At 41.2% G+C, this 25,696-nt stretch overlaps 1 protein-coding gene across 1 annotated transcript in view; it reads left to right on the top strand.

Annotated features, from left to right (window-relative positions):
• The window catches only part of LOC147372851 (antigen WC1.1-like), a 64,589-nt gene that overhangs the window by 31,987 nt on the left and 6,906 nt on the right, over positions 1-25,696 (top strand). The window contains exons 8-13 of the mRNA XM_086402113.1: positions 1,907-2,221; positions 7,677-7,985; positions 8,079-8,396; positions 17,424-17,516; positions 17,593-17,907; positions 18,991-19,305. Coding sequence (XP_086258239.1) covers positions 1,907-2,221; positions 7,677-7,985; positions 8,079-8,396; positions 17,424-17,516; positions 17,593-17,907; positions 18,991-19,305 — 1,665 coding nt within the window. The remainder of the gene's footprint in view (positions 1-1,906; positions 2,222-7,676; positions 7,986-8,078; positions 8,397-17,423; positions 17,517-17,592; positions 17,908-18,990; positions 19,306-25,696) is intronic.

Genomic DNA, 25,696 nt, shown 5'->3' with positions numbered 1-25,696 from the left:
ATTCTTTAGAATTTTAACATATTTAGTCCATGTTGTATCAACAAATGTTGAATACATTTCAGTTCAGTTCAGTTCAGTCACTCAGTAGTGTCTGACTCTTTGTGACCCCATGAATCACAGCACGCCAGGCCTCCCTGTCCATTACCAACTCCCGGAGTTCACTCAAACGCACGTCCATTGAGTCGGTGATGCCATCCAGCCATCTCATCCTCTGTCGTCCGCTTCTCCTTCTGCCCCCAGTCTCTCCCAGCATCAGAGTCTTTTCCAATGAGTCAACTCTTTGCATGAGGTGGCCAATGTACTGGAGTTTCAGCTTTAGCATCATTCCTTCCAAAGAAATCCCAGGGCTGATATCCTTTAGAATGGACTGGTTGGATCTCCTTGCAGTCCAAGGGACTCTCAAGAGTCTTCTCCAACACCACAGTTCAAAAGCATCAATTTTTCGGTGCTCAGCTTTCTTCATAGTCCTTCTCTCACATCCATACACGACTACTGGAAAAACCATAGCCTTGACTAGATGGACCTTTGTTGGGAAAGTAACATTTACTCTTTCTTAAAAACATTTTTCAGCTTTTTAAGTTGTATCCAGCAAGACCCAGCAAAACACATTGGCCTGCTGTGAATTCCTCCATTCTCCATGGAAGTGGAACAATTTAGGTTTAATTCTCTACTTCATCATTTACTTAAAGTGCAACATTGATAGACATTCTTTAACCTTTCTTTACATCACTTTTATGTATAAAAGGAGAGGAGAATACAGTGAGCTTGTTAATATTATTTGTTCAAGGGCTTGCATGAATGTGACCTATTTCTGCTCAGTGATAGAACTAGAAGAACTTTGCCGGTGGCTCAGCTGTAAAGAGTCCACCTGCAATGCAGGAGACGCTGGTTAGATCGCTGGGTCAGGAAGATCCCCTGGAGAAGGGCATGGCAACCCACTCCAGTATTCTTGCCTGGAGAATTCCATGGGCAGGGGAGCCTGGTGGGCTACAGTTCATAGGGTCTTAAAGAGTTGAACATGACTGAAGTGACTAAGCAAACATACACACTATTTCCCCCTAAAGATCACATAACTCCAAAATTTGAATAACAGAGATTCTTGACACAAAGTCCAAGGAGGGATTATATTTTTTGGGGGAGAAGAAGCAACATTCTGTGATTCCCAATGGCATCTGGCCAGTGTCAATGTTCCCTGACATCATCCCTCTTGCAAAGTTGTTCAGTCAACTCAAAGAGATCACATTCTTTGAAAGTAAGTATCCAGATCTGAAGTCTGAAGCTTAGAACCACAAATGAAATATTCTGGGGTAAACCAAGATATCACAGAATCCATTTGTTTTTCAGTTCTGAATGACTGTACCAAGGAGAAGGATTCTAATGGTAGAGGATTCATGATTGCTATCTGAGGCATCTGATAAGGCCAGTTCCTAACTCCACTCCCTTTACTCAACCCCTTTAACTCTTAGGTCAATGGCATCAAAATGTGTGTGCTTTGAAAGGAATCCATCCAGCTGCCAGCTCATTCCTGTGACTCTGAACTCATTTAACTGCTCCGGGTAGAGAGACTAACATTTCCTGTAAATCTTTCTCTGATGCTGTGCAGAACTCTACAGATCAGAATGTTAACTCTGATAGAACCTTGTACCACCTTCTGTCTCAGACTACTCACTAGAGTGTTTTCAACTTACTTACTTCCTGTTTTATTTTCTACCTATTCTTCAACCTTATTATTCTCTTGCCACTGGTATAAAAAACCAGACCCAGCTGCTGCCCCATTGCAACGACTGCGTGTGTGAACCAGCAGGGTCTGCAGCCTCAGAGGAGAGCGCCCCCTACTGCTCAGGTGGGGGTCCTAGAGGACAGAAAACCCTTCCCAACCCCTGGCGTCCCATTTCTCTCTGCTCAGACAGCAGACAGATCCGCCTGGTGGATGGAGGTGGTCGCTGCTCTGGGAGAGTGGAGATCCTTGACCAGGGCTCCTGGGGCACCATCTGTGATGACCGCTGGGACCTGGACGATGCCCGTGTGGTGTGCAGGCAGCTGGGATGTGGAGAAGCCCTGGACGCCACTGTCTCTTCCTTCTTCGGGAGGGGATCAGGGCCCATCTGGCTGGATGAAGTGAACTGCAGAGGAGAGGAGTCCCAAGTGTGGAGGTGCCCTACCTGGGGATGGCAGCAACACAACTGCGATCATCAAGAAGATGCAGGAGTCATCTGCTCAGGTATGGTCAGTTCTTTGTCCACAGGCTGAGAAAATGGAAAGTTCCAAGAAAGCTGGTGTCTGATCAGCAGGGCAATGGGAGATAGGTGGGCTAGAGAGGACTCAGACGCCTACCCATCCTCCCTGAGTGCACTGTGGCTATGAGTGATGAGCATCGTATACTTTCCTCTTATAAGTCTCTGCTATTCTTTTCGTCTCCAGTGGACTTACCTGACGCTAAAATAGCTTTATTCATTCTCCCAATTAAAATAAATCCTCATAATTTTTTTTCATAATTCACTTTTTGTAAGAGTGAAACATTTGGTAACTGCCACATACACATTCTCTTTGCACAGGGAGGCTATGAGAGGCAGGGACAAGAATGAGGATGTACTTTCCTGGGTGGAGTTGTTTCTGTACAAACAATGTGAGACATTATTTTTCACTAAGCTAGTAGGAGTGGAGGTTACTCTTACTATAGGAGGATATCATTTACATATATAGAGGTGATCCCTAAAGGGATATTATTTAACAAATCAGAGATTCTTATGGATTTGTGGCAGATTTCAAGTTTCCTTTGGAAATTTAGTTGTAAATGTTCATAGTTCTTTGATGGTAGAACTAGAGAACTGTGAATGAAATGCTCCAAGTCATATATTCTTTCATTGTTACTAGAAGTCTCTCTCCCCAATTTTTCCTTTAAGATATCTGAATAAATGCAAACTTTGGAGGAACACTTAGTCATGCACTGGCAAGTCAAAGGTGGAGGTAATAAAACATGAATTTCTGTGTTTTATGATAGATTATGTAGTTTATATTTGATGATTTCAGTGATATAAGAGACTTGTGTTTGGGGGCTTATTTGAGCAAGAGGACAAATGTAATTTTTGAAGAAGGTGGAACAGGTTTTATAGTAGTTGGGAGGAAGGGGAATGGCAATGGGAGCTGAGGAAGGCAACTCTGAGGTTCTCTGAGCAGCACTGAAGGTCCAGGTGTGGTGTGGAAGATGCTATGTGTTCCTAAGGACCCAAGATGTCTACACAGCAAGAGACCAGACAAGGATATATCTTTATTATATTTAATATCTTTACTCATTCACATCAGTTCAGTTCAGTTCAGTCTTTCAGTAGTGTCAGACTCTTAGCGACCCCATGAATTGCAGCACGCCAGGCCTCCCTGTCCATCACCAACTCCCTGAGTTCACTCAAACTCATGTCTATCGAGTCAGTGATGCCATCCACCCATCTCATCCTCTGTCATCCCCTTCTCCTCCTGCCCCCAATCCCTCCCAGCATCAGAGTCTTTTCCAATGAGTCAACTCTTCACATGAGGTGCTCAAAGTACTGGAGTTTCAGCTTTAGCTTCATTCCTTCCAAAGAAATCCCAGGGCTGATCTCCTTCAGAATGGACTGTTTGGATATCCTTGCAGTCCAAGGGACTCTCAAAAGTCTTCTCCAACACCACAGTTCAAAATCATCAATTCTTCGGTGCTCAGCTTTCTTCATAGTCCTTCTCTCACATTCATACACGACTACTGGAAAAACCATAGCCTTGACTAGACGGACCTTTGTTGGCAAAGTAATGTCTCTGCTTTTGAATATGCTGTCTAGGTTGGTTCTAACTTTCCTTCCAAGGAGTAAGCGTCTTTTAATTTCATGGCTGCAGTCACCATCTTCAGTGATTTTGGAGCACCCCAAAATAAAGTCTGACACTATTTCCACTGTTTCCCCATCTATTTCCCATGAAGTGATGGGACCAGATGCCATGATCTTCGTTTTCTGAGTGTTGAGCTTTAAGCCAACTTTTTCACTCTCCACTTTCACTTTCATCAAGAGGCTTTTGAATTCCTCTTCACTTTCTGCCATAAGGGTGTTGTCATCTGCATATCTGATGTTATTGATATTTCTCCCGGCAATCTTGATTCTAGCTTGTGCTTCTTCCAGCCCAGAGTTTCTCGTGATGTACTCTGCATATAAGTTAAATAAGCAGGGTGACAATATACAGCCTTGATGTACTCCTTTTCCTATTCAGCCTTCTATTTAATAATTTTCTTGGAATTTTCACACACTCACTCTTCTATGTAAATTTTAAAATCAAGTAGAAAATAAAAAAGAAATAATATATCTCAGAAGTCTCTATCTTAATATGTCCTAAGACTTTACTGATTATCCAGCACCTATTTGAATATGTAACTTTTATCAGGGTATATAAAACAGAATACAAGAAATACTTCTCTCTTTGTCTTTCTAAATTTTTAATCTCATGGAATTAATATAATATCAACAATCTCAGATATGCAGATGACATCACCCCAAATGGTAGAAAGTGAAGAGGAACTAAAGAGCCTCTTGATGAAAGTGAAAGAGGAGAGTGAAAAAGCTGATTTGAAACTCAGCATTCAGAAAACTAAGATCATGGCATCCTGTCCCAGCACTTCATGGCAAACAGACGGGGAAAAAATGGAAACTGTGACAGACTTTTTTTTCTTGGGCTCCAAAATCACTGTGGACAGTGACTGCAATCATGAAATTAAAAGATGCTTTCTCCTTGGAAGAAAAGCTGACAAACCTAGACAGTATATTAAAAAACAGAGACATTACTTTGAGACAAAGGTCCATCTAGTCAAAGCTATGGTTTTTTCAATAGTCATGTATGGATGTGAGAGTTGGACCATAAAGAAGGCTGAACACTGAAAAACTAATGCTTTTGAACTGTGGTGTTGGAGAAGACTCTTGAGAGTCCCTTGCACTGCAAGGAGATCAAACCACTCAATCCTAAATGAAATCAACCCTGAATATTCACTGAAAGGACTGATGCTGAAGCTGAAGCTCCAATACTTTTGTCACCTGATATGAAGAACTGATTCACTGGAAAAGACCCTGATGCTGGGAAAGATTGGAGGCTGGTGGAGAAGGGGACAACAGAAGATGAGATAGTTAGATGGCATCACCGACTCGATGGTCATGAGTGTGAGCAAAGTCAGGGAGATAGTGAAGGACAGGGAAGCCTGTCATTCTTCAGTCCATGGGGTAGCAAAGAGTCAGACATGACTGAGTGGCTGAGCAACAACAACAACAACAACAAACAGTTAATTAAAAATGGTTTATCTAGGATGTGTATCCTGTGACCAAACTCCCAGCCAGAATAGATTAGGGGTCCTAACTTAGGCCTCTCTGGGGAGATGGAAATGGATTAACAATAAAAGGCAAGCAGATCATCCTCTGTCTCATCATTCATTCTTGTATGAGTGGTCAAGCTAATCCTTCAATTCTTTAATTTCTGCAGTGCATTTTCTGTTCTCTCCTGCTCTCTATGCTGCTGCTGCTGCTGCTAAGACGCTTCAGTCATCTCTGACTCTGTGTGACCCCATAGACAGCAGCCCACCAGGCTCTGCTGTCCCTGGGATTGTCCAGGCAAGCACACTGGAGTGGGTTGCCATTGCCTTCTCCACCTGCTCTCTATAGTCGATTTTTATTCTATTACATCATTCTTTTTGGGACTTCAAAGTTCACAAATGTATGCAATCAGAGTCCTTCACCAGAACAAATTCCACCATGTACATAAATAATTATGAGCACACTCAGAAACCAGGAAAATTATTTGAAAAGTTGTTCTTTATGATGTGCAGGTTTTTTTCCTATTGGATTACCTTTTCTCTATCCAAAATATGGTCTCTGAAGGATGAAATCATTATCATCAGTCTTTTTTTGGTCTCTCTCTCTCATACTCCATCCACTCCCCATTTAACCTGCCACTCACTCCACCTCGCTCCCTACAGAAGTTCTTTCCTTTTGGAGTCTCCTTTCCATCTATTTGCAGCTCTTAAGCTTGTTTTTTCTTTTCTGCATTGGGAGAAATCAGAAAGGGTAGCAGGGTTATGTGGCAAATGGGAGGAGCACAGGGGATAAAAAGTGTTAAAATCTTGTTGAACAAGTCTTTTTTCCCCCAAATGTTTTTATGTTTCATTCTTATTGAGGCGTTTGCAATTTAGAAATCTCTAAAGTATATATTAAAAGACACTTACTCCTTGGAAGGAAAGTAACCTTCCTAGACAGCAACCTAGTAACCAACCTAGACAGCATATTAAAAAGCAGAGATATTACTTTGCCAACAAAAGTCCATCTAGTCAAGGCTATGGTTTTTCCAGTGGTCATGTATGGATGTAAGAGTTGGATTGTGAAGAAAGCTGAGCGCTGAAAAATTGATGCTTTTGAACTGTGGTGCTGGAGAAGACTCTTGTGAGTCCCTTGCACTGCAAGGAGATCCAACCAGTCCATTCTAAAGGAGACCAGTCCCGAGTGTTCATTGGAAGGACTGATGCTGAGGCTGAAACTCCAATACTTTGGCCACCTCATGCGAAGAGCTGACTCATTGGAAAAGACCCTAATTCTGGGAAGGAATGGGGGCAGGAGGAGAAGGGGACGACAGAGAATGAGATGGCTGGATGGCATCACTGACTCGATGCACACGAGTTTGGGTGAAGTCCTGGAGTTGGTGATGCACAGGGAGGCCTGGCGTGCGCAATTCATGGGGTCACAAAGAGTCGGACATGACTGAGGGACTGAACTGAGCTAAACTGAACTGAAAGTATATATGGCTTTGTTGCTGTCTGCTCTCTTCCTCTAATTCTCCTTTTTTATAGCTTGCTGGCTTCTTATCTCAGAAATCCAAATAGGAAAGGCATATGCAGTTAGCATATAGATAAGGTTAGAATACATTAAATTATCATTACTCTTTCACATTTGCTGAGAATCTCATGTCTAGTATGAAGTAATCAACTAACTCAATTGTCTTGCATAATCCCACTGAGACCTCACTTTCTCCCAGGTGTCTTGATAAATCCTAGGTTTTTAAGAAAGATGGCTAGGACAATTCCCTCCCTCTCCTATGACTCTCTGAGCTTTTGTCATTTCTAAACTTACCCGTGGACAACTTCTTTCACAATTAGATTATAATACCTGCACTCCGATCCAGCCCGTATGATATTCCCTGTCCTTAGTGACTTGAATATTGGCTCTGAGAGAAAACTGGCCAGAATTTTAGCCCCAGAAATCTCAGGATGGTCCTCTAAACTTCTAAACTTCTCTGGCTCTTAGGCCTCTAAGCTCTTGAACCACATGGACCTTTTTCACTCTCACTTCAGCTCTGCACACATGTTTGAATGACTACCACTGTGCAGTTTCTTTGGGCACTGTAGTTTCCATGCCCCAGATAGGAATTAACATTCCTAACCAATATATATTCTCGGGATTCAGCCATTCCGAACTGATCCTTCAATCCTTCTGGATATCTCTTCAGAAACTTGCTCATGAAAATGCAGTTTGACAAGGACAGTCAAATTCTCTCTTCTTATCCCCTCTTATTCCACTGTTGGGAAGAAAAGCTTTCACTCCATCTCACGCCTGTGAATGTTGTTTCCAATTGTCAAGCCAGGTTCATGAACACTCACTGGGTTTGTTGTTCTTTGTTTCTCTTAGGATTTGTGCGTCTGGCTGGAGGGGATGGACCCTGTTCAGGGCGAGTAGAAGTGCATTCTGGAGAAGCCTGGACCCCAGTGTCTGATGGAAACTTCACACTCCCCACTGCCCAGGTCATCTGTGCAGAGCTGGGATGTGGCAAGGCTGTGTCTGTCCTGGGACACATGCCATTCAGAGAGTCCGATGGCCAGGTCTGGGCTGAAGAGTTCAGGTGTGATGGGGGGGAGCCTGAGCTCTGGTCCTGCCCCAGGGTGCCCTGTCCAGGAGGCACGTGTCTCCACAGTGGAGCTGCTCAGGTTGTCTGTTCAGGTGAGATGCACATCAGGACTTAACCTCCGTGTAAACTCAGTTCAAGCTAAAAAAGAAATCAGATTTTACTGAAATCCTGTCTTTTTCTCTCAGTGTACACAGAAGTCCAGCTTATGAAAAACGGCACCTCTCAATGTGAGGGGCAGGTGGAGATGAAGATTTCTGGACGATGGAGAGCGCTCTGTGCCTCCCACTGGAGTCTGGCCAATGCCAATGTTGTCTGTCGTCAGCTCGGCTGTGGAGTTGCCATCTCCACCCCCAGAGGACCACACTTGGTGGAAGGAGGTGATCAGATCTCAACAGCCCGATTTCACTGCTCAGGGGCTGAGTCCTTCCTGTGGAGTTGTCCTGTGACTGCCTTGGGTGGGCCTGACTGTTCCCATGGCAACACAGCCTCTGTGATCTGCTCAGGTAAGAGAGGGAAGGGCTACTATACTTAGGATTCTCATGGAGTGAAATTTCCCCAAAGCAGAGAGTAAGGGAAAACAGGCTTAAAAAGGAAGATATTCTGTAGTGAAATTATTGAACTCAGGTTTCAGCTGCTCATTACTCAAGAATCCAATACTGAGACACAAGCGTGGGATAAAATTAAAGATAGCTTTGTTGAGGAAACCAGCAGTTCTGGGGAGACAGAGGACTAATGTACCAAAGAACTAGCTCCCCCTTGCTGATCAGGGACAAGACTTTTTAAATGGGAATTTCAGGAGTGCACAGGTGGAGGTAGGGGACAGGTTACCTGCAGAATAGTACAGCTAGCTCCGACAGTCATCTTGAAATAGGTCTGATCAGTGTCACCTTTATTGTTTGAAATACAGTTAATCATCAGTTCTAGTGTTGGTCTGTTCCCATTTCCTTGAGGCCAATTCTTAGAATTGTGCAAGATGAAGAAGATTATGGGCTTCCCTGTTGACTCAGATGGTAAAGAATCTGCTTGCAATGCAAGAGACTCAGGTTTGATCCCTGGGTTGGGAAGATCCCCTGGAGAAGGAAATGGCACCCCACTAGTCTGGTCATCATGTAATTTACTTCTACTACCTGGTTGGGATTTCAGCATCTGCAAAACAGCTCAAAGGATATGGCTCAGAATGTTAGCTATAGCCCATGAGGAGGAACTAAAAATACTTGACTTTGTTTAGGGTTAAACTATTATTATTTTATCCGATTTGACTGTTTTCCTTTGTTTCTGAAAAATTTTCATTTCTGTGATTAAATTTATTCTTTGGCTAAGGCTTTTCTACAGACAGAAGCAGGTGCAGGACATGAGGGTGGTCTGTCCTGAGAAGGCTCTGTAAGGTCCTGCTCCATAACCTTCTCATTGTTCACTCATTTTTTCAGGGGAAAGAAGTGCTAAGAAATGCTATGTCAGGGAAAGAAATGCTTAGATGAATAATATTTTTATGAAACATTATTTTTTAAGGATAATAATAGAGAACAAAGTACAAACAGTAAGTGTATATCTAGGTCATGTTCCCCAACCCAGATCCACAAAGAGAACATTGACAGCACCACAGAATCACTATTGCCTCCCAAGAGCTGTGTCCTCCTCTCCAGGGAAGACTGCTTACCTAAGACTTGTACTGCCATAGAATATTTTCCCAGTTTTTGAACTTTATGTATAACCATACAGAATGTTTTCTTTTGTGTCTAATTTCCCACTCATGATGTTGTTTATGGCAACATTGTATTCAATTTTATTACTATAGAGTATTCCTTTGAATGATCACATGAGCATGCGTTGATCCATTCAACCAGTGGCAGAGATTTCAGTTTGTTGCCAGGTTTTGACTATTACAAATACAGTGGTGCAAATTACCATGACAATGACTTTTGGCATAAATATTTATTATGTTTTTTTGTGTGTAATTCTGTTTTATATTTTTATTTTCTTAATGGTATGGTGTACTTTAATGAGCCAAGTTACTCATCTTAAGTTAATTCATTCACCTTTTTTACTGTACATGTAGTGCTCCTTCAGTCAGTCAGTTCAGTTCAGTCACTCAGTCATGTCCGACTCTTTGCAATCCCATGGACTGCAGCACATCAACCTTCCCTGTCCTTCATCATCTCCCACAGCTTGCTCAAGCTCATATCCATTGAATTGGTGATACCACCCAATCATGTCATCCTCTGTCATCTACTTCTCCTCCTGCCTTCAGAATTTTTCCGCATCAGGGTCTTTTCCATTGAGTCAGTTCTTCCCATCATGTGGCCAAAGTATTAGAGCTTCATCTTCAGCATCAGTCCTTCCAATGAATATTCAGCACTGATTTCCTTTAGGATTGACTGGTTTAATATCCTTGAAGTCCAAGGGACTCTCAAAAGTCTTCTCCAACACCACAGTTCACAAACATCAATTCTTCAGTGCTCAGCTTTCTTTATGGTCCAGCTCTCACATCCATACATGACTACTGGAAAAACTACAGCTTTGTTGGACCTTTGTCGGCAAAGTAACATCTCTGCTGTTTAATATGCTATCTAGGTTTGTCATAGCTTTTCTTCAAGGAGCAAGCATCTTTTAATTTCATGGCTGCAGTCACAATTTGCAGTGATTTTGGAGTCCAAGAAACTAAAGTCTGTCACTGTTTTCATTGTTTTCCCATCTATTTGCCATGAAGTGATGGGACCAGATGCCATGATCTTCCTTTTCTGAACGTTAAGTTTTAAGCCAACATTTTCACTCACCTCTTTCGCCTTCATCAAGAGGCTCTTTAGTTCCTCTTCACTTTCTGCCATAAGGATGGTGTCATCTGCATATCTGAGGTTATTCATATGTCTCCCAGCAATCTTGACTCCAGCTTGTGCTTCATCCATCCTGGCATTTCGCATGACGTGTTCTGCATAGAAGTTAAATAATCAGGGTGACAATATACAGGCTTGATGTACTCCTGTCTCAGCTTTGAACAAGTCCCTTGTTCCAGTCCATAGAGCTCCTTATATCCTCCTAGAAAGAACTTTGTCTACTCCAAAATCACAAAAATATTCTCTGAGAGTATCTCACAGAAGTGTAATTACTTTTCTTTTGCATGTAATTATACAGCACTTCTAGGATTGATATCTGTGTAGGATAAGGGTCAAGTGTCATGTTTTCACATGGGCATCCAGTTGACTCAGAATCTTTTTCTGGAAAGACTATTCCTTACTTCAGTGCCACCTTTGTGATAAACCAAAGGCACATATGTCTGAACACTTCTTTTAGACTTTCTCTTCTGTTCCACTGTATCATTTGTCTATCCTTCCACCTGTACCACATTTTCTTAATTATTGTAATTTTATAGTAAATCTTGAACCTTCCCTGGTGGCTCAGATGGTAAAGAATCTGCCTGCAAGGCGGGAGACCTGGGTTTGATCTCTGGGTGGGGAAGATCCCCTGGAGAAGTGCATGGCAACCCACTCCAGTATTCTTGCCTGGAGAGTCCCCATGGAGAGAGGAGCTTGGCGGGCTGTAGTTCATTGGGTCACAAAGAATTGGAAATGACTGAGTGACTAAGCACACATAGTAAGTCTGGGTAACTTTATTTATTTATTTTTTAGGATTGTTGGATTTTATTTATTTATTTTTAAAATATAAATTTATTTATTTTACTTGGAGGTTAATTACTTTACAATATTATATTGGTTTTGCCATACATCAACATGAATCCACCACAGGTATACACTTGTTCCCAATCCTGAACCCCCCTTCCTCCTCCCTCCCCATACCATCCCTCTGGGTCGTCTCAGTGCACCAGTTGTTGCTGTTCTTCCTAACTGCCTTGGTCATTCTTGGCTTTTGTATTTTGTATACATTTTTGAGCTGAAGCTCCAATACTTTGCCACCTGATGTGAAGAGCTGACTCATTAGAAAAGACCCTGATGCTTGGAAAGATTGAAGGCAGGAGGAGAGGGGGACAACAGAAGATGAGATAGTTGGATGGCATCACTGACTCAATGGACATGGGTTTGGGTAAACTCTGGGAGTTGGTGATGGACAGGGAAGCCTGGCGTGCTGCAGTCCATGGGGTTGCAAAGAGTCAGACATGACTGAGTGACTGAACAACATCATAAATTTTGAATCATCTTGTCATGTTTCACACACACAAAAGCATCAGGGAATTTTATTGAGGTTAGCTTTAATCTGCATATAAATTTGAGAATGATTTATTTTGACAACATTGAGTCTCCCAATTCATTGGCAAAATATATCCCTTCATTCAGTTCGGTCTTGAATTTCTCTCTGATGTTTTGCACATCTTTACCTAGGTTTCCTCCTAGGCATTTTATGGGTTTGATGTTACTAGTATTTACTTTAGTGAAGGTTTTCTAGGAGTGAATTCTCTCTGAACTTTATCTGGATTCCCCAAATGTTAGGTTAGTATTTTGCTTTAATCCTTCTTTCTTTCTTTCTTTTCTCTCCCTCTCTCTCTCACTCTAGTTTTCTCTGTCTTGCTCTAGCTTTCCCTCTCTCTCCTGCTTTGTCCCTCTCCTGCCCCATTTTCCCCCTGAGTATGTAAAATCCTTCTGGATTAAGTTGCAGATAGGATGCTCCTTTATCCCTCCCCCTCCCCAAAAACAACAACAACAAAAAAACTTCAGGGAATTTCCTTACATAACCACAGTTCAATCAAATCTTTAGAGATATCAGCCCCAGATAACATCTAAGTGCAACCACATGAGAGACCCCAAAGATAGAACTGCCAAGTTGAGTCTTTTCCAAATTACTGACCAGGAAATTATGATCAAATGAGAGACCCCAAAGATAGAACTGCCAAGTTGAGTCTTTTCCAAATTACTGACCAGGAAATTATGATCAAAATTTTAAAAAAATTCCCTCAACTGCTAAGTTTGGGGGGAAACTTTGTTATACAGTATTGTTAACCAGGCACTTACCATGTAACCAGCTTTTCTATATAGAGGAATATTTATCCTCTCATCTTCCATTTTACTATTTCTACTTTATATTGATCTAATGTGCTGATAGATTCATTCTCTAGTTCTTAATTTCAGCTGTTAACTTTTTCAGCTGTCGAATTTTCATCTGTTTTTGTTATCATTTCTCTGCCAAGACACACATCTTGTTAATTTTTTGTGCACTTTAATCATGGCTATTTAAATTCTCTGTCAGACTATAAAACTCTTAGAGGAAAACATAGGCAGAAGATTCTTTGACGTAAATTGCAACAAGATCTTTTTTGACCAACCTTCTAGAGTGAAGAAAATAAAAACAAAAATAAAGAAATAGGACCCGATTAAACTTAAAAGGTTTTGCATAGCAAAGGAAACCATAAACAGAACAAAAAGACAACTGCCAGAATGGGAGAAAATATTTGCAACTAAAATGAAACAATTAACAAGCGACCGATCTTCAAAATGCACAAACAACTCAATATCAACAAACCAAACAACCCAATTGAAAAATGGGAAAAATACCTAAACAGACGTTTCTCCAGACATACAGATGGCTAACAAATACATGAAAAGATGTTCAATATCACTAATTACTAGAGAGATGCAAAACTGCAGTCAGGTATTACTTCATACCAGTCAGAATGTCTATCATTAAATCTACAAACAATAAATGCTGGAGAGAATGTGCAGAAAAGGGAATCTTCCTACACATGGCTATGTAAATTGGCACAACTACTATGGAGAACAGTCTGGAGGTTCCTCAAAAAACTAAAAATAGAACTATCATATGACTCAGCAATCCCACTCCTGGGCACATACCTGGAGAGAATCATCATTCAAAAAGACACATTCATCCTAATGTTCACTGAAGCACTATTTACAACAGTCAGGAGACGGAAGTAACCCAAATGTCCCTCACAGGAGGAATGGATAGAGAAGATGTTGTATGTATATAAAATGGAATATTACTCAGCCATAAAAGAATAAAGTTGTGAAATTTGCAGAGACATGGATAGACCTAGAGATTGTTATGTTCAGTTTAGTTCAGTTCAGTTGCTCGTCATGTCCGATTGTTTGCGACCCCATTGACTGTAGCACAAGAGGGCTCCCTGTCCATCACCAACTCCCGGAGATTAAACTCATGTTGTTTGATGCCATGTTGGTGATGCCATATTGGCGATGCCAACCATCTCATCCTCTGTCGTCCCTTTCTCCTCTCACCTTCAATCTTTCCCAGCATCAGGGTCTTTTTAAATGAGTCAGTTCTTCACATCAGGTGGCCAAAGTACTGGAGCTTCAGCTTCAGCATCAGTCCTTCCAATGAACATTCAGGACTGATTTCCTTTAGGATGGACTGGTTGGATCTCCTTGCAGTCCAAGGGACTCTCAAGAGTCTTCTCCAACACCACAGTTCAAAAGCATCAATTCTTTGGTGCTCAGCTTTCTTTATAGTCCAACTCTCATATCCATACATGATTACTGGAAAAACCATAGCCTTGACTAGTAGGACCTTTGTTGGCAAAGTAATGTCTCTGCTTTTTAAAATGTTGTCTAGGTTGGTCATAACTTTTCTTCCAAGGAGTAAGCGTCTTTTAATTTCATGACTGCAGTCACAATCTACAGCGATTTTGGAGCTCAAAAAAATAAAGTCAGCCACTGTTTCCACTGTTTCCCCATCTCTTTGCCATGAAGTGATGGGACTGGATGCCATGATCTTTGTTTTCTGAATGTTGAGCTTTAAGCCAACTTTTTCACTCTCCTCTTTCACTTTCACCAAGAGGCTCTTTAGTTCCTCTTCACTTTCTGCTATAAGGGTGGTGTCATCTCCATATCTGAGGTTATTGATATTTCTCCCAGAAATCTTGATTCCAGGCTGTGCTTATCTAGCCCAGCATTTCTCATAATGTACTCTGCATATAAGTTAAATAAGCAGGGTGACAATATACAGCCTTGACATACTCCTTTTCCTGTTTGGAACCAGTCTGTTGTTCCATGTCCAGTTCTAACTGTTGCTTCCTGACCTGCATACAGGTTTCTCAAGAGGCAGGTCAGATGGTCTGGTATTCCCATCTCTCTTAGAATTTTCCACAGTTTATTGTAATGCACACAGTCAAAGGCTTTGGCATAGTCAATAAAGCAGAAATAGATGTTTTTCTGGAACTCTCTTGCTTTTTCAATGATCCAGCGGATGTTGGCAATTTGATCTCTGGTTCCTCTGCCTTTTCTAAAACCTGCTTGAACATCTGGAAGTTCACGGTTCATGTGTTGTTGAAGCCTGGCTTGGATAATTTTGAGCATTACTTTGCTAGTGAGATGAGTGCAATTGTGTGGTAGTTTGAGCATTCTTTGGCATTGTCTTTCTTTGGGATTGGAATGAAAACTGACCTTTTGCAGTCCTGTGGCCACTGCTGAGTTTTCCAAATTTTCTGGCATATTGAGTGCAGCACTTTCACAGCATCATCTTTTAGGATTTGAAATAGGATTGTTATGTAGAATGAAGTAAATCATAAAGAGAAAAACAAATACTGTATAACATCACTTATATGTGGAACCTAGAAAAATGGTAGAGATGAACTTACTGCAAAGCAGAAATAGAGACACACCAACATAGAGAACATCATATTGATACTAAGAGGGGAAATGAAGAGTGGGGTGAATTGGGACATTGAAATTGACATATATGACATATAGACACTATTGATGTGCTGTGCTGTGTGCTTAATCGTATCCGACTCTTTGCAACCCCATGGACTGTAGCCCGCCAGGCTCCTCTGTTCATGGGGATTCTCCAGGAATGAATTGTGGAGTGGGTTGCCATGCCCTCCTTCAGGGGATCTTCCCAACCCAAGGATCAAACACAGGTCTCTTGCATTGCAGGCAGATTCTTTACTGCCTCAGCCACCAGACTCAGAAGCCCTACACTATTGATGCTAAGTATAAAATAGATATTGCCTGGAGAATCCCGTAGACATGGAGCCTGATGGGTTAGTCCATAGTATCACAGAGTCAGAAATGACTGAAGTGACTTAGCATGCATGCACACATAAACTTTGCCAACAAAGGTCTATCTAGTCAAGGCTATGGTTTTTCCAGTGGTCTTGTATGGATGTGAGAGTTGGACTATAGAGAAAACTGAGCACCAAAGAATTGATGCTTTTGAACTGTGGTGTTGGAGAAGACTCTTGAGAGTCCCTTGGACTGCAAAGAGATCCAACCAGTCCATCCTAAAGGAAATCGGTCCTGAATGTTCATTGGAAGGACTGATGTTGAAGCTGAAGCTCCAATACTTTGGCCACCTGATGGGAAGAGCTGACTCATTGGAAAAGACATTGATGCTGGGAAAGATTGAGGGCAGGAGGAGAAGGGGACGACAGAGGATGAGATGGTTGGATGGCATCATCGACTTGATGGACATGGGTTTGGGTGAACTCTGGGAGTTGGTGATGGACAGGGAGGCCTGGCGTGCTGCGGTTCACGGGGTCACAAACAGTCGGACACTACTGAGCGACTGAACTGAACACATAAAATAGATAAATAATAACCTATTTTATAGCACAGCGAACTCTACTCAGTGCTCTGTGGTGATGTAAATAGGAAGTAAATCCAAGAAAGAGGGGATATATATACATACATATATATATATATATATATATATATATATATATATATATATATATATTTCGTTGTTGTTTGGTCGCTGAGTTGTGTCTGACTCTTTTGTGACCTCATGGACTGTAGCCTGCGACACTTCTTTGTCCATAGGATTTCCCAGGCAAGAATACTGGAGTGGGTTGCCATTTCTTTCTCCAGAGGATCCTCCCAACCAGGGATGGAATTCCAGTCTCCTATTAGGCAGGCAGATTTTTTTTAACCACTGAATCACCTAGGAAACCCTTACATGTATATATAATGTATTAAATTTGCTGTACAGCAGAAGCTACCACAACATTGTAAGGCAATTATGCTCAAATAAAAATTAATAAAAATAAATAAACTCTCTGTCAGGTAACTCTAAGAGCCAAATACCCTGGGAAATTTTTTAAATGTTTCTTTTTCCTCTTGTTTTCCATGAGATCTCTTTTATATGTGTTTTTAAAATCACAAACATTGTAGATTAAAAAATTGTACAAAGCCTTCAGAAAGGATTTTGTTTTGCTTCTTCTATTTAGTGGTGGATTAAGGACAGAGCAACTTATTTAACTCATTCTTAGGGCAAAGCTTGGCTTAAAACAGTAATCGTGGCATTGTCACGACCAGGGCTGTTCATAAAGAAAGGGAACATTAAGATTATGGTAACTTTACTGGTATGTTACAGCTTTCATCTCAGCTCCATCACTAGGTCATTATTATTATTTTATTTTGAACTTTTTACTTTGTATTGGGTTTAGCCGATTAAAAATGTTACAGTTTCAGGTGAACAGGCAGGGACTCAGCCATACATATACATGTATCCATTTCCCCCCAAAGTCCCCTCCCCTCCTAAAAATTATTTTGCTTAACTGAGTTTCCTGTTCTTCAACCTTCCCAACCTTCTAATCATTGCTCTTTTTTCAGGAAACCACACCCAGGGGCTGCCCCAGTGCAACGACTTCCTGTCTCAACCTGCAGGCTCTGCGGCCTCAGAGGAGAGCGCCCCCTACTGCTCAGGTGAGGGTCCCACAGGACAGAAGACCCTTCTCATTCCCCAGGTCGACGCCCCATTGTCCCATTTCTCTCTCCTCAGACAGCAGGCAGCTCCGCCTGGTGGACGGGGGCGGTCCCTGCGCCGGGAGAGTGGAGATCCTTGACCAGGGCTCCTGGGGCACCATCTGTGATGATGACTGGGACCTGGACGATGCCCGCGTGGTGTGCAGGCAGCTGGGCTGTGGAGAAGCCCTCAATGCCACGGGGTCTGCTCACTTCGGGGCAGGATCAGGGCCCATCTGGCTGGACGACCTGAATTGCACAGGAAAGGAGGCCCACGTGTGGAGGTGCCCTTCCCGGGGTTGGGGGCGGCACGACTGCAGACACAAGGAGGATGCCGGGGTCATCTGCTCAGGTCAGCACTCCACACTGTCCACAGGCAGGGGGAGGGGAGGGCCCAGGAGGACGGGGGTCTGAACCCTGAGGGAGAGATGCTGAAAGGACCAGAGAAGGAGGCTTCCTCCCATGGAGCCTGTCTTTCCAGCAGACGTGAAGACGAGGTGCCTTCACTGCCTCGTGCAGCATTTGAGATTCTGGTCCTTTCTCCTCAGTAGTGTTTGCTGGCATAGCCTTTTCTCAGTTTTCCTTGAAATCAGGGCTCACTCTTCTGGTACATATGGTAGAGAAGTCTTAAAGCCAAGGTGCTAGTTTTTTTGCTTTGTAAAAAATTACCACATAGTTAATGGTTTAAAACAACACATTTACTTCCTTACACTTCTGTAGCTTAGATATCCAGCAGGAATCTCACAGGATGGGGATCAAGGTTTCAGTAGAGTCACATCACCTCTCAGCCTCTGGGAAAGAATCTGTTTCTTGTCTTTTCAAGCTTCTAAAAACTGCCTGCCTGCCTTTGGTCATAACCCCCTTCTGTTTATCATCAGACCAGCAACGCTCCACCTCTCTAACTGTTATACATATTCACATCTCCCTCTAACCAGAACGAGGAAAAGTATTCCACTCTAAAGGATAGTGAGTCTAAGATTGGGATTAGACTGTGCTCAGGTGGTTAATCCATCATGTTTCAGGGTAATCTCAAGGTCCTTACCTTAATCACATCTGTAAAGTCCCCTTTGCCAGATAAGGAAACAGTCACAGGCCCATTAGTCTATCTGCCTCCACACTGTCCACATCACACCCCTTTCATACACTCTTTTAGATGTTTTGTCAGGAAGCGGGAGTCAGCTCCCTCTCCCTGCAGGTGTCCCGGTTGGTCTTCCTCAGTTTATATTCACTACATCATGGTGGTAGAAATATTTAGAAAGACAGACACAGATGGACAAAGTCAGATAAAAAGGAGACAGGTTTGACTCTGGTCATCTAGTGGATTTGCTTCCTCAGCTGGGTCAGAGATGAGTGTTCACAAGTTTGGGGAGAGAGGAAAACCCAGAGCTCTGAGTGGGTTTCTCACTGTGTCCTGTCTCCTCCCTTTCAATCTCAGAGTTCCTGGCCCTCAGGATGGTGAGCGAGGACCAGCAGTGTGCTGGGTGGCTGGAAGTTTTCTACAACGGGACCTGGGGCAGTGTCTGCCGCAGCCCCATGGAAGACATCACTGTGTCCGTGATCTGCAGACAGCTTGGATGTGGCGACAGTGGAAGTCTCAACACCTCTGTTGGTCTCAGGGAAGGTTCTAGACCCCGGTGGGTAGATTTAATTCAGTGTCGGAAAATGGATACCTCTCTCTGGCAGTGTCCTTCCGGCCCATGGAAATACAGTTCATGCTCTCCAAAGGAGGAAGCCTACATCTCATGTGAAGGTGACTTATGTCTATTTCTGTGTCTTTCCCAACCCTGTAGGATGTTGTTAGTGAGATTTGATATTTTAAAATCTAAGTGATGGGTTTAAGTTGAGTTTATAAAATGAAGTTTGGATGGAGCTTATTTAATCTACATGTTCCAAACTTGATTTATTAAAAATTTTTAATTGATGTAATTGATACAGCATTAAATTTTTTGCTGTGTGCAACATAATGCTTGTATGTTTGTGTGTATTGATAAATGATCACTACAGTAAGTCTAGTTATATCTATATATATGAATCCATATATATAGATCCATATATATAGTTAAAATTTTTCTTACATGGTGAGAATGTTTAGGATGTATTTTCTTGCCATCTTTCAAATAGACAATACAGTATTCCCTATAGTCACCATGCTGTATGTTATATCTCTTCACCTATTAATTTTATAATTCAAATTTATACCTTTTATTACCTTTGCCCACACCAAATCCCCCACCTCTGGCAGCCACCAACTAGTCAGCATCTCTGAACTTGTTTTTGTTTTAATATTACACATATAAATGAGATTATATGGTATTTTTCTTTCTCTGTCTGATTTGTTTCACTTAGCATAATGCCCTTGAGGTCCATCCATGTTGTTGAAACTGGCAAGATTTTCTTCTTTTTTATGGGTGGATATAAATCTATATTACATTTTATTTATCCATTCATCAGTGAAGACTTTCATTGTTTGACTCATATATATTGCTATAAAATACTAAAAGGTGATACTGTTAAAGTGCTGCAGTCAATACTTCAGCAAATTTGGAAGATTCATCACTGGCCACAGGACTGGAGAAGGTCAGTTTTCATTTCAATCTCAAAGAAGGGCAATGTCAACGAATGGTCAAACTACCTCACAACTGTGCTCATTTCACAGACTAGCAAGGTTATGCTCAAAATCTTTCAAGCTAGGCTTCAGCAGTAAGTGAACTGAGAACTTCCGAGATGTACAAGCTGGATTTAGAAAAGGCAGAGAAACCAGAGATCAAACTGCCAACATTTGTTGGATCATAGAGTAAGCCAGAGAATTCCAGAAAAACATCTGCTTCATTGACTACATAAAGCCTTTGACCATGTGGATCACAATGAACTGTGGGAAATTCTTAAAGAGATGAGAATACTAGAGCACCTTACCTGCCTCCTGAGAAACCTGTATGCAGATCAAAAAGCAGCAGTTGGAACCGGACATGAAAAAACCGACTGGTTCCAAATTGGGAAAAGAGTTCGTCAAGGCTGTATATTGTCATCCTGTTTATTTAACTTATATGCAGAGAACATCATAGGAAATGCCAGGCTGGATGAATCACAAGCTGGAATCAATATTGCTGTGAGAAATATCAACAACCTCAGATACGCAGATGATACCACTCTAATGGCAGAAAGCGAAGAGGAACTAAAAAGCCTCTCATTCAGGGTGAAAGAGGAGAGTGAAAAAGCTGGCTTACAGCTCAACATTCTAAAACCTAAGATCATCAGCACTTCACGGCAAATAAAAGAGGAGAAAGTGTAAACAGTGACAGATTTTTTTTTCTTGGACTCCCAAATCACTGCTGATGGTGACTGCAGCCATGAGATTAAAAGAGGCTTGTTCCTCTGTGACAAACCTAGACAGAGTATTAAAAGGCAGAGACATCACTTTGCTGACAAAGGTCCATATTGTCAAAGCTATATTTGAGTACATTATGAGAAACGCTGGGCTGGAAGAAACATAAGCTGGAATCAAGATTGCTGGGAGAAATATCAATAATCTCAGATATGCAGATGACACCACCTTATGGCAGAAAGTGAAGAGAACTAAAAAGCCTCTTGATGAAACTGAAAGTGGAGAGTGAAAAAGTTGGTTTAAAGCTCAACATTCAGAAAATGAAGATCATGGCATCCGGTCCCATCACTTCATGGGAAATAGATGGGGAAACAGTGGAAACAGTGTCAGACTTTATTTTTCTGGGCTCCAAAATCACTGCAGATGGTGACTGCAGCCATGAAATTAAAAGATGCTTACTCCTTGGAAGGAAAGTTATGACCAATCTAGATAGCATATTCAAAAGCAGAGACATTACTTTGCCAACAAAGTTCCGTCTAGTCAAGGTTATGGTTTTTCCTGTGGTCATGTATGGATGTAAGAGTTGGACTGTGAAGAAGGCTGAGCGCCAAAGAAATTGATGCTTTTGAACTGTGGTGTTGGAGAAGACTCTTGAGAGTCCCTTGGACTGCAAGGAGATCCAACCAGTCCATTCTGAAGGAGATCAACCCTGGGATTTCTTTGGAAGGAATGATGCTAAAGTTGAAACTCCAGTATTTTGGCCACCTCATGCGAAGAGTTGACTCATTGGAAAAGACTCTGATGCTGGGAGGGATTGGGGGCAAGAGGAGAAGGGGACGACAGAGGATGAGATGGCTGGATGGCATCACTGACTCGATGGACGTGAGTCTGAGTGAACTCCGGGAGTTGGTGATGGACAGGGAGGCCTGGCGTGCTGCGATTCATGGGGTCGCAAAGAGTCAGACACGACTGAGTGACTGATCTGATCTGGTATTTTTTCCAGTAGTCAAATCTGGACGTGAGAGCCAGGTTATAGAAGAAGCTAAAAAGAGTTAATTCTTTTGAATTGTGCTGCTTGGATGCCACAATTGAATTGAGAGTCCTTTGGGCAGCAAGGAGATCAAACCAATCCATCTTAAAGGAAATCAACCCTGAATAGTCATTGGAAGGACTGATGCTGAAGCTCCAATACTTTGGCCACCTGATGAGAAGAGCTGACTCATTGGAAAAGACCCCGATGCTGGGAAAGATTGAAGGCAAAAGAAGAAGGGGGCCACAGAGGATGAGATAGTTAGATAGCATCACCAGTTCAGTGGACATGAATTTGAGCAAACTTTGGGAGTTAGTGAAGGACAGAGGAGCCTGGCATGCTGCAGTCCATGGGGTTGCAAAGAGTCAGACACAACCTAGCAACTGAACATATGTTGCTGCAGTGAACATTGGGTTTTCAAGTTAGTGTTTTTGTTTCTTCAGATAAATACCCCAAAGTGAAATTCCTAAATCATATTGCAGTTCTATTTTTAATTTTTGATGCACCTCAATACTGTCTCTATAGGGGCTGCATCAACTTACATTCCCTCTAACTGTGCAAAAGCTTTCCTGTCTCTTCACATTCTCCTGAGCTCCTGTTATTTCTTCTTTTTGATAAATGCCTTTCTAGAGGATATGAGGTCATATCTCATTGTGGTTTTGATTTGTATTTTCTGATGATTAATAGTACTGAGCACGTTTTAATGTACCTATTGGCAAGTTGTATGTATTCTTTAAAAAAATGTCTATTCAGGTTCTCTGTCCATTAAAAAAAATCAGATTGTTTGTTTTTTGCTACTGAGTTGTATGAGCTCCTTGTGTATTTTGGATAATAATCCTTACCAGAGATATAATATGCAAATATTTTCTCCAATTCCACAGGTTGTTTTTTCACTTTGTTGATGGTTTCCTTAATTGGACAGAAGCTTTTTAGCCTTATGCCATCACAACTGCTTGTTTTTACTCCTGTTCCCTTTGCTTTTGGTGTCAAATCCAAAATATCATCACAAAGACTGGTGTCAAGGATTTTATTTTCTGTTTGTTCTTGTAGAAATTTTATGGCTTCAGGACTTATGATCAAGTCTTTAATCTATTTTGAGTTAATTTTTGTGAATGGTGTAAGATAGTGGTCCAGTTTCATTTTTTGCATGTGGCTGTCCAGTGTTCCCCATGCCATTTACTGAAAAAACTGTCCTTTTCCCAGAGTATATTCTTGGCTTCTTTGTCACAAATTAATTGAACATAGAAATGTGGGTTTATTTATGGACTCTCTATTCTATTCCATTGATCTCTGTGTTCATTTTTATACCATCAACATACTCTTTTGATTAATATAGCTTTGTAATATAGTTTGAAATCAGGAAGCATGACACCTATAGCTGTGTTATTCTTTCTCAGGATTGCTTTGGTATTGAGCATCTTTTGTTGTTCCATGCAAATTTTAGGATTGTTTCTTCTGTATCTGTGAAAATTTCCATTGAATTTTGATAAGGATTGCAGTGAATCTGTAGATGCTTTGGGTAGTATGGGCATATTAGTAATATTAGATCTTCCAATCCATGAGCACAGAATATCTTTCCATTTATTTGAGTCATCTTCAGTATCTTTCATCGATGTGTTTATAGTTTTCAGTGTACAGGTCTTTCACCTCCTTGGTTAAATTTATTCCTAGACATTTTATTCATTTTCATGCAAATGTAAATAGAATTGTTTTCTCAGTTTCTCTTATAGCAGTTTGTTGTTAGTGTAAAGAAATGCATATGATTTTTGTATACAGATTTTTCTTCTGCAACTTTACTGAGTGTATTAGTTCTCATATTTTTGCTGAAGTCTTTAGTGTTTTCTACATATAATATCATGTAAGGGGATTTCTTTCCTCATGACTCTGATGGTAAAGAATCTGTCTGCAATGCAAGAGACCCGGGTTCAGTCCCTGGGTCAGGAAGATCCCCTGGAGGAGGGAATGGCAACCCACTCCAGTATTCTTGCCTGGAGAATCCCAATGGACAGAGGAGCCTGGCAGGCTGCAGTCCTTGGGGTTGTGAAGAGTCAGACACGACTGAGTGACTAACACTTCACTTTTCAATCTGAAAATAGTGTCAGTTTTGCCTCTTCCTTTCAGATTTGGATGTTTTGAGTTTCTTTTTATTGCCTGATGGATCTGGATAGGACTACCAAAACTAAGTTGAATAAAAGTGGTGAGAGTAGACATTTTTGTTTTGTGTCTAATTTCAGAGGAAAAGCTTTTGGTTTTTTACAGTCAAGTATGATGTTAGCTGTGTACTTTTCATATGGCCTTAATTATGTTGAGATGCAATCCTTCTATACCTACTTAGTAAAAGAGTTTTTACTGTAAGTGGATGTTGAATTTGTCAAACACTTTTTCTGTATCCTTTGAGGATATGATTTTTACCTTCATTTTGTTTATTTGGTGTATCACATTGATTAATTTGTGAATGTCGAACTATCCTTGTATCCTTGCAACAAATATCACTTGATCATGGTGTATGATTCTTTTAGTGTATTCTCAAATTCAGTTTTCTAATATTTTGTTGACGATTTTTTCACCTGTATTTATCAGAGTATTAGCCCATAATTTTCTTTTCTCATGGTGTCCTTATCTGGCTTTGGTATCAGACTGATGTTGGCTTCATAAAATGAATTTGGAAGTGTTCTTTTCTTCTGTTTTTGGAAGAGTTTGAGAAGGCTCCACCACTAAATACTGTTACATTGGGGATGAGATTTCAGCAGTAAATTTTGAATGAAATAAATAAATGTTTGCGAGGGCAACAAATAGTCAAACCATAGCACCTTATTCCTTCAACATTTCTCTCTCTCTGTTTCTCTCTCTCCTTCCCTCCCCCTCCACATACACAAACACACACACCCATTCAGGTGCACCTTGAAGGGTATGCTGGATGTTGCCTGAAACCCATAGCTAAGAGAATGTGGGATCAGATACTTTAAAAGCAGAGGCTCACTCCCTTCCTTGCCTCTCTTTGCTCATCTCTTTGTCTTTTTCATTTGAAGGCCAAAGAGGCATTAAACTATGAGACCTTTTGTTGATGATATTTTCCCTACAATTAAACCCTGTGAATTGAGAGGTGGTAAAGTCTTTGACCATGAAAATGAGCAACCCGCTCACAGAGGTCCTGCCATCGTTTTCTCAGAGGTTCTCTGCATAGAGTGGGTAGGAGTTTTGAAAGGATGATCTGGAAAGAATATACAAATATTGATACTTTATGACAGGTACTATTTACCCTTCTGTTTTATTGAATTTATATTTATTTCTCTCAGCTTCAATTCTTTTGTATATATTTTCAGTCTTTTGTTTATTATTTCTGCATCTTCTCAATACAAATTTTTCTCAGTAGGCTTTTTCTTTTTCCATTCCCCCATCACTTTTCCCCTGTACCATCACTTTTCCCCTGTAGTTTTTTTTTTCAAGATTATAATAGATTTTTATTTTTATTTTTTCTTTTATAAATATAAATTTATTTATTTTAATTGGAGGTTAATTACTTTACAATATTGTATTGGTTTTGCCATACATCAACATGAATCCACCACAGATATATCAATATGCTTTTTTTAACTATTGCAAACATTTCTGGCTTACTCAGTGTGTACATATATGTGTCCATATATCTTCTCAGAATTCTACTAAGTCTTTCCTGTATACTTCCTTTTTAAGAGATTCCTAACCAACACTATGGGCTTTTCTGGTGGCTCAGACAGCAAAGAAACTGCCTGCAGTGCAGGAGACCTGGGTTTGATCCCTGGGTAGGGA

This window comes from Bos grunniens, chromosome 5, assembly GCF_055505025.1.
Source record: "Bos grunniens cultivar Pamir isolate PY7600 chromosome 5, Bosgru_T2T1.0, whole genome shotgun sequence".
Classification (NCBI taxonomy): Eukaryota; Metazoa; Chordata; class Mammalia; order Artiodactyla; family Bovidae; genus Bos; species Bos grunniens.
This window is presented reverse-complemented; position numbering and strand designations above follow the sequence as displayed.